At 36.2% G+C, this 15,155-nt stretch overlaps 1 protein-coding gene across 6 annotated transcripts; it reads right to left on the bottom strand.

The window, feature by feature from the left end:
- Nucleotides 1-3,399: 3,399 nt before the first annotated feature.
- LOC101740175 (leucine-rich repeat protein SHOC-2) lies at nucleotides 3,400-13,832 on the bottom strand. 6 transcript variants are annotated; one of them, XR_009976447.1, is made up of 7 exons: nucleotides 13,262-13,832; nucleotides 10,564-10,726; nucleotides 9,980-10,075; nucleotides 8,209-8,392; nucleotides 6,919-7,031; nucleotides 5,946-6,088; nucleotides 3,400-5,744 (listed from the first exon to the last, which is right to left on the bottom strand). XR_009976447.1 is itself a non-coding variant. In XM_012697445.4 (6 exons), exons 1-6 carry the CDS (start codon nucleotides 13,750-13,752, stop codon nucleotides 6,295-6,297), a joined length of 1,110 nt encoding a protein of 369 aa, XP_012552899.1. In that variant the 5' UTR covers nucleotides 13,753-13,832; the 3' UTR covers nucleotides 5,939-6,294. The 6 variants fall into 6 exon arrangements, 5 of the variants coding, with proteins under 5 accessions (XP_012552899.1, XP_021209098.1, XP_012552898.1 ...); XM_012697445.4 differs by lacking the exon at nucleotides 3,400-5,744 and having other exon boundaries at nucleotides 5,939-6,357; XM_021353423.3 differs by lacking the exon at nucleotides 3,400-5,744 and having other exon boundaries at nucleotides 5,939-6,339.
- Nucleotides 13,833-15,155: the final 1,323 nt, after the last annotated feature.

The following is a 15,155-nucleotide window of genomic DNA, read 5'->3' as shown; positions in this document are numbered from 1 at the left end:
CCCGTGCTTTTCTGTCTTAAGACCACAAAAACTGTAATTTATAATTTAAATAAAGTTACATTTCACTGTTTCCATAAAGAGTTACAGTGCTGAGAAAAACTGGCGAAGCAAAATCAATGGGTTTTTCCGTTACTGTCTATACTGACTTTGGAAGATAAGATTATAAACGTTTTGTCTATCGCCTGTCTAGGTACTCTAGTTCGCCATTATTACAAATTCTGCAAAGCATAGATTAACACGCCTCCGCGATGGTAAGTTGTTTGTTGCTTACGAAACGAGTGATGTTTGCCGGCCGCTTTGAGGCATGAGGTCTGTTGAGTCTCTATACCGGGCAAGAATTAATGAGACACGTGTTCAGTTAAGTGACTAAAGTATTTTTTTAAGGGATTTTATCACCTGGTAACTAAGACCTTTAGTCATTTCTTATTTTTATTTATATTATTATTTTTATTAAATATGATAATATGGAATGAAATGAAATAAAGATGATTAATTTGAAACATTAATCAACTGGGATGAAATCAAATGAAATGAGATAAGATGATATGGGATAAAATATAATCTCAGTAAAATGGTCGTCATTTACTGAGACTTTTTCAGTGAACTTTTTTGAGGATCTCGAGAAGTTACGTTCAGCGGTTTTTGTTTCATTTTCCCACATTTGTGCACTTTCACAGATATTGAATACAGTCAAAACCGTTTACTGCGACATCGTTTAATACAACATGCCGGTTATAATAACCTAGAACAAAGGTCCCGGCTGAATGCCATATGACCGCCTTATTAAAAATATTGCTTTCTACGACATTGGTAATAACGACATACCTCATAAAACGACCACATTTAACTAATATTTCGGAGAATTAGATCTGTTAGAACGACCGGCTAAGCTGTATTGTAAACAATTTGAATAGGTATCCACATTTGTCTTCAATGGCTTTTAAAATCAGGAAAGAAAACAATAGGATTTAGTTTAGTGTAGGGTCTTTTCTAATTCTTAGAAACAAAACACGTGCATGCGGTAGTCAAAGCCCACTTCTTCATATCTCTTCAGTTAGTTTGTTACTTATCTATACACAAGACGCACCAAAACTTTGTGGAGTTATTCTTGAAACTTTCAAAATTTCGCAAAGAAAAAGAAAACAAATTAATATTGAAGAAAAATCGCGTATTATGTAAATATATTTTTCCAATAATTCCCTATCGATTTGTTTGTACTTGCACGATACACATTAAACATCACCGGTTGTTACGACTATCGGTTTTTACGACTGAATATGAGCAGTTACTAAACCACCGTTCTTACACAAGTGACTAAAGTATATTGGGATTACATACAACCTAACTTGCTAATCACTGCAATATAATTATCGCTAGCACATACATATTATTGTTGCTATGAGAACATTTGTGGTCCCTCCAGGTCTAATTGTATAGTATAATAGCCGTTTGACTTTTCCAACAGAAAGGCATGAGGTGGGTTATTCGCAGCCCACTGAGTTTCTCGCCGGATCTTCTCAGTGGGTCACGATTTCTCTTCGGTGGTAGATTCTGCGAAACACTGCTTTTGCTAAGGTCAGTGTTAGCAAATTCGTCAGGCTTAGAGTTCGCCTAAATGTTCCGTAAAGTTAGTATAACCCCTCGAGGTTACTAGCGGAGGTAGAAAAAGCAACTGGTGGTAGGACGTCTTGTGTGCGCACGGGTAGGTACCACCACCCCGCCTATTTCTGCCGTGAAGCAGTACTGCGTTTCGATTTGAAGGATGGGGCAGCCGTTGTAACTATACTGAGACCTTAGAACTCTTATCTCTAGGTAGGTGACTGCATTTACGTTGTAGATGTCTATGGGTCCCGGTAACCACAACACCAGGTGGGCTGTGAGCTAGTCCACCCATCTATGCAATACTTCGATCAACAATAGTAACTAGATAAAGGAATACGTACAAAATTAAAGCAAAAACTGTCCGCGTGAATATATATTATATAGCTACATTCGTTTACTAACAAACGGAGAAAAAAGTTTTGAAACACTTTTACGTTCAAACTAATTACAACGATGGCACTTAGTAATAAAGTCACAAATCTCTAAAATATTATGTAATACTTACGATCATTCGTCACATAAAACGAGCAAAGCAATAAATTACTCCTGTCACTTACCAATAAAAAGACATATTTTAAACAACTTTTAATGTTAAATCAATCTTAAAAGGGCAACAAATAAAGTAACTTTTCCCTTAATTGCTCTGAGAACTAACATCGTTTTGCTTTATTTATTTTTCCTTCTTGAAATGCCGATTTCTATTTACTACAGGAAGTAAAGGAGTCGCGCTGAACACTAAAATAATTTATTAATGAATTAAAGTAAAAGTTTAGTTGTTTACTTTTTATGTTTTGGAAATGTATGTTTGTTAGTATCTATACATTACTTATTATTTTATTAGCGTTACGTTTTTGCGTAATATATATTTGTAAGTTTTCGCGACCAGTGCACATAATAAAACAACGTTTAAACGGTTTCAAGCGTGGTACTTTTATTACAATGTTTCGGCCACGTTTCAGTAGCCGTGAGCACGGAAGGCAAAGATGTCCAGTGTCAATAAGCGGAGATCTAAGCTGGCTTATAAAAGTCATCTCTTGTTTCTCTGGCGACAATCGAGATCCATTCTGCACACGTGATTGCTAGGAAAGCTAAAATAAAAATGGAAAGCTAAGTATCTAATGAGAGTCCAACAAACAGACACAAAAGCAGCATTAAACAATTTTAACCAACTAATTTTGAAGTACTGCTAACAAATTTTAAAAAATTATTATAACACAAATCTACTCCATGCATTTACTGTTCTGTTAAGCAAAAGTTTGTCCATGAGTTGGCCGAGCCTTGGCCAACATTTGTAGCGGTGTTTAAAAATCGGTAATTTTGTTCAAAATTTAATATTATTTATAAGTTTAAAGCTTAAAATATAGTTTATACTTCATGTACTTACCGAAAGTAAGATACCCCGGCCGTTAAATTGCTTTTTCGGGCATTATTTTTGCAACTTTTGAATACACACTGCGGCATTGTGAGACGGGTTGACATTGGCTGTGTTTGAAGTGAACTAAACAAAATAACAGCTCACATTTCAAGTGAGCTGTTATTTGACGAGACGGATTTTATGCACCGACCCGAAATCTAGTTACTATTGTTGATCGAAGATGCAATACATAAATAAAAACTCATTCACGAGAGAAATAGACGACAGTGGCAATATGATAAAAGTAAGTGGATACTGTTGTTAAAACCATTGAAATACCGCTACAAATCTTGTCGGCAATGTCTTGTGCATCATTCTCCTTCATACCCTCTGAAGATCGCAAATAAACAAGTTCGCCCGTGAAAAAACTAAATAAGACACAATTTTCTTTAAATTAGTCTTTATTACCCTTGATATTTTTATTACATAATTCAACCTTTGTATAACAACAACATTATTAGAAAATACAGTAATCTCCCCCCTATAACACGGTGGATTGGTTTCGCGTTGTATGTGTATCGTATAACGCGTCATGTAAACAATTATTCACATTTGACTTTTCTCGTTAAAGGAGCTTCAAATCGAACATTAAAGAAGACTATAATCAAAATATGTTTGTTTAATTAGCTAAATCAAACTAAGGACGTTTTATGTAGTTTTAGAAATACGCGGGGAATCCCCGCCTTATAAGATGGACGTGAACTCGCATTATAGGGGAGGATTACATTAATTCAAAAAAAACCCGTGACCGTGACGTGACGTCATTTAGGTTTCTAAATAAAAATTATTTGAAGTTTTTGTGCGTATGTAATGTCTTTTCAAAATAAAACAACTCTTAAAAAAAAATACAACCTTTAAAGTTTTAATTTATTATGATAATGTGCAAAAAGAGCAAAATAAATTAAAAAAACGTTTTCAATTTGAAGTTTCGAGAAGTCAATAAAAGTAAAAAAAAGAATGAAAGAAAAATTATTATTATGTTATATTGTGTATTTGTATGTATGTAAGAAATTTGGAAATTTGGAAATATAGTTGGAACGTTTACCTACGTTTGCCGCTAGGGGCGCTGTTCCAACTGCATACTACAAATTTGAGTTAACTTTTACGCTATCGAGAACGTTAAAAAATTCTCACTAAGCTCACTTGTGTGCCTGACGGTGAGCTATGCATGGTGTGGCAATTTAAATCTTACCTACATTTTTTTGGTACAAAACTTCGCTTCACTGCTATTCTCCAAACACCGACAATAAAGTGTTTAAATTGACATTACATTACAATTTTAAGTAATTATACAGATTAATAGGAAAAGACGAAAAAAAAATATTAGAATTTTCTCGTCTAGTTTATTCAACTGATTTCCTTTTTTTTTGTTTGTTTTTTCTTTTCTTCGTTGCATTGACGTGTGAACGTGCTCACGGCCCGTCTGAAGTTAATGTTCCCAGCGTCCGGAGACAATTACGCGAACGCTACCACCCGTACACTTGAGGTAAGACTTTTATTACACGATGTTATTCCTGCAACGCTTAGGTGGTACGTGAACATAAGCTAAGTTCGTTTTTCCTCATTCCCATATTACCATTTGATGATCTTTCCCCCAGAACTGAAGAATTGGACATCACGGAAAGACAATTAAAAAAAAAACTATTGTGACGTAACGATTTAGCTTGAAAACGTAAAACGGAACGTACCGTTTATAGAATATTAAAATCGAAAAAAAATACATATTAAAAAAAATACCATAAATTATTGAGCGTCAGGTAATGTTTGTTTTAAGCTATCTTTTTCGTCGAGAATGTAATTATTCGCCCCAAAATCACCACAATTTTATATTTAACGATATAATCTTATTTAAGTCGTATTCCATTCCTATATTACAATACAATAACATATACGGTATATATTTATTACTTCTAAATTCATTAAAAATATTTTGGCCAATCGATCACATTGTTTTAGGTTTAAGCCAAAATAATTAAAATCGTAAAAGAAGTCGTTTTCAAGAATTTAAAGATTTTCTTTTAACATTTTTTTTAAACAAAACCAACAGTTAAATAGTAATTAGCACAAGTAAAAATAAATAAATAAAAATGTATTGTGAAAACGAGTTTTCGCGATTGGCGCCTTTTTTTGACATCTTAGAAAAACATGGATGCCAACAATTAATTTGCCTGCGTTTTATTTTAACTTGTGCTAAATGTATAATGTATGTATATTAATATAACAATACAACTCATTCTTTAAACTGTTTTTTTTAAATACGTTTTATTTTCGTAATAATACTATGGTAATGATATGTGTGCCGAAAACGGCACAAGTGATAAAGACGTGACTGGGTGACACAGAAATATGCCTCGCAAAATGAGTGCCTTGATTAATATCTGGCCTTCAATTTAAGTCTTTATTCCAAACGCAATAAAGCTCAAATTTATACATTCAAAGGTCTCGTAGAAATAAAATTTAAATCATCAGCTTCGTTTATTAGTGATGTATTTGTTTGTACTGAGTTGAACGAGTTCACTGTTCGTTTCTCGCTCGCTACCTCTGCTAACGATCTAACCTCAATCCAAGAACCAGTGTAATTGATTTTACAACTACCTTCCTTGGCAGTATACATTAGTTACGCATTAAACAAATACCCTCATATTTCGCACACGCCGAATGAGACTATACAATATCTATATATCTATAATACGTCATTTATAAAATCCATTTTTTTTATTAAAATTTATAGTTTAATAAAATATTTTGTATCTCAGGAATGTGGACAAGATAGGATCATAATAACAAATTACAATTATGAAGGTCTAATAAAAGACCGAAATGTTGCAAAAATAATAATGTAATTTGTTATTATGATCCTATCTTGTCCACATTCCTGAGATACAAAATATTTTATTAATAATTATGGACGACGGTATTGACAATTTTAAAGTTTAATGCTCAAAACTTTAAGTTTCTTTTATAAATAAGCTCCGTTAATCTGTGATTTTCGTCGCGCTTTTAACAAGCCATCGATGCGTATTTCGACAATTCCGGCAACACCATACCCACAGCCTGAAAGAATTGAGCGATCTATCAGACTGATTACTAGACTGTCCGGGGTACGAAGCGAATGGTGCAAGACAAAACGGGATGGAAACAATGAGGTAGGACAGGTCTGTGGGCTGAAATCGGGATGTGCCTGGATGAAACGAATTTGCCGGATTCGGACTTATCATACAATGAACACATTCATTTTTGGTAGATCCTTAAATTAATTTCCGATTGGGTTTCGCAATTTAGCATGCGTATTTGGATAGCTTCGGTAAGCCCATCCCCACCGCCTGGAAGAATTCAGCAACCTGTCAGATGGATTACTAGACTGTCCATATTACGGAACAAAGGGGACGGGTTTGGGTAAACTGGGTGAGCACATTAACGGATGAAACATTACAACAAATCCGGTGATAAGCTAATTATTGGAACCAACAGACATAACAGTGTGAATGTCGCCACCCGCTTCGAGATATGAGGTCGAAAAAGCAATAATTGTATTTCGCTAGAACCAGCCAGTGCGGTACCAAAATTTTGGGCTCACAAAACGCCCTACCACAAGGCCAGCGATGAGGCAAATTAAAATTAAAAATGCTATTTGATTTTTCTGATATTATCTCTTCATCGCGGTAATCGTCCGAGAACATGTGTTACGTACGTAATTACTTAGAAAATTTTGTAGCTGTCAGCGAGATTGAAATACCAGTTTAAAGGCATTTAACAGAGACTCTTCGAAAATCTCCTTTTCCCACGTTTCCCTCCCTAATTGCCTTGCTCTTTATTTTCAAGGAAAACGCTAGACCAGAGTCCCAGCCGTGGTCCCGTGGTCCTGCAATGGGATTATCAGCAGGTTTATCATGCCCACTTACGTCATTATCGTCGATATCATCCTCGCTCTGGTACTGAACGTCAAGTACTGAGCTGTTAACGCTGTTCTCCCAGTCTTCTGAAGATTCCACCGACGAACTATCTAAGTCCATTTCTAGAACATCAATATTGTATTTTTTATATTGCATTCCCAAGCATTGGATATAGTTTGGTACAGAGCGAATGGTTCGATGTCCTAAGGTTCCTATTGTCGAGAATACCTAAAAAGTAGGGGGGGAATGTCCGGAGTGCACTCCCCAAAGACCTCACGGGAGAAGCGATGGCTTCAAATTTTGGCATTTTCAACAAGTTTTTATTGGCTTCGTTTGCTTTGTATGTAACAAAATCTTTGAGCCTCATTTCAACCGACTTCAAGACGTCTGATTAACTTGATAATTTACAGACTTATCAAGGAACGATAACAATAATTTTATGACTTCCCTCTATTATCCTGATCGGTATCAACAGGATAAAACAGAACAATAAAATTTATTGTTACTTCGGTTTGTAGCAACAGCAGAGATTGATAATTACTATTAACATCCAAAATGTAAGTTTTCGGAATTCGGCAACTAGCATTGCTTTTCGTATTCCGAAAGTCGCTTCGACTGCACTCTTATAAGTCTGATCATGAACGCTCAATATTTACGTACGAGTCCTTTTATTGGCAAATGACCACAATAACCATGTGCCGCGGTCCCAATTATCTCGTGACGGGCGAAGACTTCATCTTACCCTTATATATATATTTTATTGTCTTTGAAGGCAGACGAGCATACGGACCACCTGATGGTAAGTGGTCACCGTCGCTCATGGACGTCAGCGATGCCAGGGGCAGAGCCAAGCCGCTGCCTACCATTAGGTATTCTCCGCAAGCCTGGTTTGAAGAAGGACATGTCATAGCGCTCGGAAAATTCCAAACGCTACATAAGTCTTCGAGGGTTTTAAACATTATACGACATGTCTGCTGAACCTTTTTTATTTTTTTATTGCTTAGATGGGTAAACGAGCTCACAGCCCACCTGGTGTTAAGTGGTTACTGGAGCCCAGATATCTACAACGTAAATGCGCCACCCACCTTGAGATATAAGTTCTAAGGTCTCAAGTATAGTTAAAACGGCTGCCCCACCCTTCAAACCGAAACGCATTATTGCTTCACGGCAGAAATAGACGGGGTGGTGGTACTTACCCGTGCGGACTCACAAGAGGTCCTACCACCAGTAAAAAAGTAAGTACATAAGTCTTCGAGGGTTTTAAACGTTATAAGACATGTCTGCTGAAGCTTAACCGACCTATCACGAGCGGGTCAGGATGCTGGTGTTCCGGCGCCGCCGGGAGCCTTAGGGCGGTGGCATTGAGGGCCAAGGCCTGCGCTCCGTAGACGCGGCTGGTTGACGGCATAGCGGACGCCAGGGAACCGTTACTGTCAGACGTTTGGGTCGTCGCCTCGTCCGTGTATTTTATTAATGCGTGCTCCTGTATCGGAAATTGGCGTGTTCAAAAACGGGATCGTCACAAAGGAAGCTGTGAAAATGGGGGGGGGGGGGGGGTTTAGGGGGAAAGGACTCTATGGACGCATTTAATACATTTTGCTATGGATTTTCTGTTCCAGGCAAGCATATGCTCTACCTGAAGGTACAGGGCCGGATTTAGAGGTCTGGAGGCCTTGGGGCAACACAGGAGCGGAGGACCCCTGGCCCCAAATTATTTTCCAAATAAAATGAACGATTAATTTTTTTCAGTCGAGTTTTCCAATAAATAATTTCTTGTAAATCCACGTTGATTCTCTTAGTATTTAACAAACATAGATAAATATAATCGGAAACAAAAATTATCTGAAATTAAATTTTAGTTTTAACGTTAACGTGTTGGGTGGAGGAGCTCATAGTCCACCTGGTGTAATGTGATTACTGGAGCCCATAGACATCTACAACGTAAATGCGCCACCCACCTTGAGATAAAAGTTCTGAGGTCTCAGTATGGTTACAACAGCTGTCCCACTTTTCAAGCCGAAACGCATTACCGCTTCACGGCAGAAATAGGAGGGTGGTGGTACTTACCCATACGGACTCACAAGAGTTCCTACCGCCAGTAATTACGCAAATTATAATTTTGCGGGTTTGATTTTTATTACACGATGTTATTCCTTCACCGTGGAAGTCAATCGTTAACATTTGTTAAGTACGTATTTCATTAGAAAAATTGGTACCCGCCTACGGGATTCGAACACCGTTGCATCGCTAGATACGAATGCACCGAACGTCTTATCTTTTAGGCCACGACGACTTCTTACTTGTCGGATTTTTTTTTCCAAAGTCTCTATTGTGGGGACCCTCCCATTTGTGGAGGCTCCGGGACTTTAGCCCCGGTTGCCCTCCCCTAAATCCGGCCTGTACCTTCAGAGGGTAAATCGTCGTCGCTCACGACCATCAGCATGCCAGCGACGTAGCCTAGCAGCTGCCCAAATTCCCTTTACGATTACGGATGGTAGGCATAAACATATTATTATTACAAATCAAGGTCGTTACAATAAACTATTTGGGTTGCCCTAATGTTTAAAACGTTCACTAGACCGGCCATTAGCGAAGCGATATCTAACACATCGTCTTCTCGCATTAAAACTGTATAATAATCTGAAAACTTACTAATTTTACAGGAGAGTATTTTAAAGGTTTAACATGTGGTATTTTTAATATTAATCATCTTTGCAACATTTATTTTTTATTTTTTACCAGTTGTTACATTATCTGTCTTTTAAAGTAAGATAAAATTATGTATTAATTTTGTTAATAGTAGTCAACATACAGGAAAAAAAAAACTACCCTCTTTTGACAGTATTTATGAGAAAAATACTGGTGATACCAAATGATTCCGCATATTAACTCAATTTCGAATGTTTTTGGAAATTGTACACTTTTAATGCGAAAAGACGACATGAGGAAGTTAAAATTCAGCTACATACATACATAAATTAGACACATCTAGTACAATTGAAATAGCAGCGGTGCGGTAACAATGCAAGGTTGAAAGCTTTGCAATTATAAATATAAAAAAAAAACTTACCGGATGCGAAAGTTCACAGATCGGATTCGACCTCAAATCGATCATTTCTAAGCCGGGTACGAGGCTCGTGTCTAAATTGGCCGGTACTGATGAAATCTGCAATACGGTTTTTTTTTTATTGGTGGACGAGCTCACAGCCCACCTGGTGTTAAGTGGTTACTGGAGCCCATAGACATCCACAACGTAAATGCGCCACCCACCTTGAGATAAAAGTTCTAAGGTCTCAAGTATAGTTACAACGGCTGCTCCGCCCTTCAAACCGAAACGCAGTCTACGGAGATGCCAATTATATCTGTGTACTTCTGCGTTAACAGTGAGCTTGTATTCGAATTAGTGATCTCAGCTTTTCTTTACAGAGCTTTGAATAGAAGCTAATATTTCTTCGTTCGATAATAACGATTGGCTTCGCGCCGTTGTCCTTCAGAGAGTAGATTTCACATGGACCCGTAGATCAAAGCATCCCTCTCAATGGGAGTTGTATAATTCAAGGATTAACAGCATATTGAATAGCAGTGCTCTCTAAATGCTTAGCTTAGGTAGGAAAAATAAAATAAAAAAAATTGTGCTGGTTTAACATACTTTACCTGATTACTGTTCAATTGGAGGAACATCAGCTCTTTACATTTGAGTATCGATGACGGAAACTGTTCTAGCCTGTTGTTACGTAAATTACAATGGACGAGGGCCGTCATTCTGTCCATCGTATCTGGCAATGTTTCGATTTGATTATTCTCAAGCGTCAACCATCTGGTAAGTAAGAAATTAAATTGCTTTCTTTTTTCTCGATACAACACTGTTAATTTGATAACGATCACAACACTATATTAATTTGAAAGTCGAATTCGAATATTTACATTTTGTAACCTAGGTATCTTATGGAAGCGTCAGAACGCTACTTGAAACAAGCGGTATGATACGATAACCCAGTTATAGTGGCCGTTGCAAATTATATTTCCTTCCGAGACAACGGGGAAACGCAAAGCAAATGTTTTGTCGGATTCTCCGAAACCGCTTTCAGGCTCATCATCATCAGCAACTGTCCTCATCGTCCATTACGACGAAGAGTTCGAAGTACGAACGATCCCATAGACATAGTGAATCGTGATTCCGATCCAGTGGTAAATTCTATAAAGCAATGCTGTTGCTAGGGCCAGTATTAGTAAGCTTTCTCAGGTTAAGCCCATGAGCTCACCTACCGGACCGTAAGTGTCTGGAATAGCTACTTAGGTTATCATCAATTAAATAGGGAAAAAGACAAAACATGACCCTGTTATAGTTTAAAATAATTTCAATATTGCACTGATTTACTATATAATTAGGTCAAGTGATTGATATCAATATTGCATTTAGCATACAATGAAAAACCTTAAGAATTAGTTTATTTTTCCTTAAAAATAATTGACTTGACCTTATTTTATATACGGAAGCAATACATTAATTTGGTGCTTTGTGATTGGTTTAAAAAAACATGCACCCAAAAATACACTGCTATTCAAAATCTATAATAATATATTATGCTAAATATGTAAAGAGAAAAGAGTTAGTATTTTTTTTTTTTTATTGCTTAGATGGATGGACGAGTTCACAGCCCACCTGGTGTTAAGTGGTTACTGGAGCTCATAGACATCTACAACGTAAATGCGCCACCCACCTCGAGATATTAAGGTCTCAGTATAGTTACAACGGCTACTCCCACCCTTCGAACCGAAACGCATTACTGCTTCACGGCAGAAATAGGCGGGGTGGTGGTACCTACCCGTTCGGACTCCCAAGAGGTCCTACCACCAGTATGTTAGTTGAAAAATATTAATATTATCAATAAAAAATCTTTTTCTGATTATTTTTTTTCACAATTTTTTTTCATAACGCCACTAATTATTGAAATATTATATAACACCTGAATTAAATAGAATTACTGATGTTCAGCGATTATAGTTGAAGTACTATCATAGTACTAACAATAATAATGATAACCAAATTTTTCAATCCAATGATTTTCTGATGTAATGGTCATGAGGATGAGATACGAATAAATACATTTCGAACCAGAATTTGAGACAATTTAATAAACACACTATATCCCGCATGTTTTTTTCCCCTACCTATGCTGATGGCCTTGAGAGGCTATTTCAGCTTCACCTTGACATGTAGGTGAGCTAACGGGGCTCAAGCTGGAAATGTTGTTAACACTGGCCCTAGCAAAAGCAGTGCTTCGCAGGATCTACCGCCGGATCGGACCCACTGAGCCACTGATCCGGCGAGAAGCCCAGTCCCGCATGTAGTGTATAACAAGTACACGATGCCAAAAATAATAATATAAGTTCTGAGGTGAAAAATACAAAAAAATAATAGTACAATTACAGCTACTTTTCAAGTATAATTTTGCATATCTTAATGTAATTATATTATTTCAAACGTTCTGAATACTGTACATAGTCAACTGTGGTGTTGTTCATTAACATTTGAATATTGTGCTATCTACATAAATGATAATTTTTAACAAAGTTTTAATTGTGTCTATGAATCTCAATAGCTGAAGAAAATGCATTTGATAAAATTATTCTGATGGTTCTACAGTGAAAAATAAAACGCAATTGTGATTAGGCAAAAATAAATCAAAAAGTGTTTTTTTTGAAGCTTACATTTATTTAAAGCAATTTTTATTTTACTATTAAATAATATCGAGGAGTGAAAGGATATTTGGTTTAAGCGACATTACGGTTAATACATGACAATTATCTTTGTAATTAAAGGTGTATTTTATTTGGTATTAACATCAACAGTTCGATGTTTTTAATTGAACTTCAATTAAGTTTACTCCACTGGAATAGCTGAAAAATTTTTTTACAACATATTTTTTCCAAAATTTAATCTTTTTTTTTTATTGCTCAGATGGGTGGACGAGCTCACAGCCCACCTGGTATTAAGTGGTTACTGGAGCCCATAGACATCTACGACGTAAATGCGCCACCCACCTTAAGATATAAGTTCTAAGGTCTCAAGTATAGTTACAACAGCTGCCCTACCCTTCAAACCGAAACGCATTACTGCTTCACGGCAGAAATAGGAAGGGTGATGGTACCCGCGGACTCACAAGAGGTCCTACCACCAGTAAAAATAATTAATTAAGTCAAATAGGTCTCCTGTAAAGTTGCAAGAATGTCACTTAAACCAAATAGTCTCTCCCTCCATATCCCTCTATATATCGCCAATCAACTCAGTCAGGCTCACAATAGTTGAACTAAGGTGAGGGAGATGCAAGAAAGAGAGAGAGAGACTTACCTCAATTTAGCTAGGCTTGTCATTTCTTCAGGAATAGTCTTTAGTTCATTTCCTCGGGCTCCAAAAGTGTCTAACTGAGTCAGTTTTCCTATCTCTTTAGGTATCTCTTTCAAACCTATTCTATTACACCAGAACGCTTCCAGCTTCTCCAGATCACCGATTTCCGGGATCAAAACATTTAATGGATTGTAACTCAAATTCAAATTTACAAGGTTTTTTAAGTTCCCTATCTCAGTTGGCAGCGATGATAAGTTATTGTAGTCTAGAGTAAGCGTTGTTAGATTTATTAGAAGCGTTATCTCAACAGGGAATACGCTAATTTTGTTTTTATGCAAGTACAGATGTTCTACTTCTAAACAGGTGTATAGTAAACCAGGTATTTCTGTGATTTCAAACCCGTTTAAACTTAACCTCGACTTTTTTTTGGCGATCGCTTGCTCAATTAGTGCTAATATATGATTTTCACGGATGAATTTTAATATGGCACTCATTTTATCTAGGTATATTTATATCTGACCGTGTTATTTTGAACTGCGTTTTTGAATTTTAGTAAATGAAAATGACAGCAGTGACATCAAAAACTGACACTTTAGGACTTTTTGTTTGATTGGTCGATTGGACAGGCAACGAGAGTATAGCTCATACATCCAAACTTACTTACAAATAAGAAAGGCTCAAACCAGATCTGAAATTGAATAAAATTAAACGGAACAAATAAAGTATAAAAGGACAACATCGTAGGTGTTGTACAAGAAAAACGGAAATAACCTCTAGGGAAATGGTGAAAAATACTTGAGAGTTAAATGACTTGTTTAGAAGAAGCCACTTCTAGCGATTTTATTTTACAGATGGTTAACGCGCAGTAAAGTAACTTGATTACATTGACTATAACAATTCTGTTTCCGCTAAAAAACTTACTTGAACATCACTTGAAGAAATAATTCTCTTGTCAGATTTGATGCATAAAGTTGTCTTCAAAAATACAGTGAAATAGAAATCCTATAATAAACAAGTAAAATTAGCTATGATCATCATTAATGATAACAGTAAAAGGATAGTAATTTGCTTTAAAAATATATTTATGTATTGCTAAGAAGATCCAATCATACGTACATAGTGATGTTTAATGTTGATTACAAAATTTAACACTTTTTACAGGCTAAATTGAAATTAGATATTTCAGTACTATAAATAATTCATAACTTAATATCAGGAAATTTCTAAAACTATAAATCTCTCAACAGTTTTACTAAAACACGTAAAACGAAACGATATAATAATATTGATTTTTCCATATCCTCCACATCCATTCTCGTTTTGTGTTTTCATTAGTAAATAAATATATATGTCTGGAATATTCGACATAAATAATGTCTATCATTCATGATAGCAGTCAATTATAAATGAAGATGCGTAAAAAATCATTTCTTCTCGTCGTCTTCATTCAATTTTATTTTGCACAAACACATTATGGTAAGTTTCGAAGAACCAGTAACAAGTTGAAAAAAATAATTTAAAAATTCATTTTGCTTAAAACATTTTAGCATTACAACAAAACAAAACCGTATATAATGTTCGACGTTTGAGTGCAGGTAATGGTTTCTTCAAGGAGCAGAAGTCCTCTTACCGACCATACCAGCCAGTCTCCGTAAAGCATCACAAGGCTTACCCTCGACCTGAGGACAGATCAGACTATGATATCACGTCATACGACACGGAGTACGGCGCGGTCGTGTCAAACTTCACGTCTTCCATTTATGATGATAATCCTCAACTGTATCCTAATCCAGAGTTCATTGCGAACAGCAATCAAGGTCTGTATTTTGTTTAACTAATAGTGTAGGGAAAATCCATAAGCTTAAAGCAACAGAAAAACACATGTCACACAGACACA

Source organism: Bombyx mori, chromosome 24 (assembly GCF_030269925.1).
Source record: "Bombyx mori chromosome 24, ASM3026992v2".
NCBI lineage: Eukaryota > Metazoa > Arthropoda > Insecta > Lepidoptera > Bombycidae > Bombyx > Bombyx mori.
This window is presented reverse-complemented; position numbering and strand designations above follow the sequence as displayed.

Bases quoted from the DNA above. Each gene is read 5' to 3' on its own strand.
- LOC101740175 (XM_062675748.1), bottom strand. From the start codon at position 13,752: ATGAGTGCCATATTAAAATTCATCCGTGAAAATCATATATTAGCACTA. The intron at 10,076-10,563 runs GTAAAGTATGTT...ACCGTATTGCAG, and splicing joins TCCAATTGAACAGTAATCAG to ATTTCATCAGTACCGGCCAA. The intron at 8,393-9,979 runs GTAAGTTTTTTT...TTTCCGATACAG, and splicing joins TCTGTGAACTTTCGCATCCG to GAGCACGCATTAATAAAATA.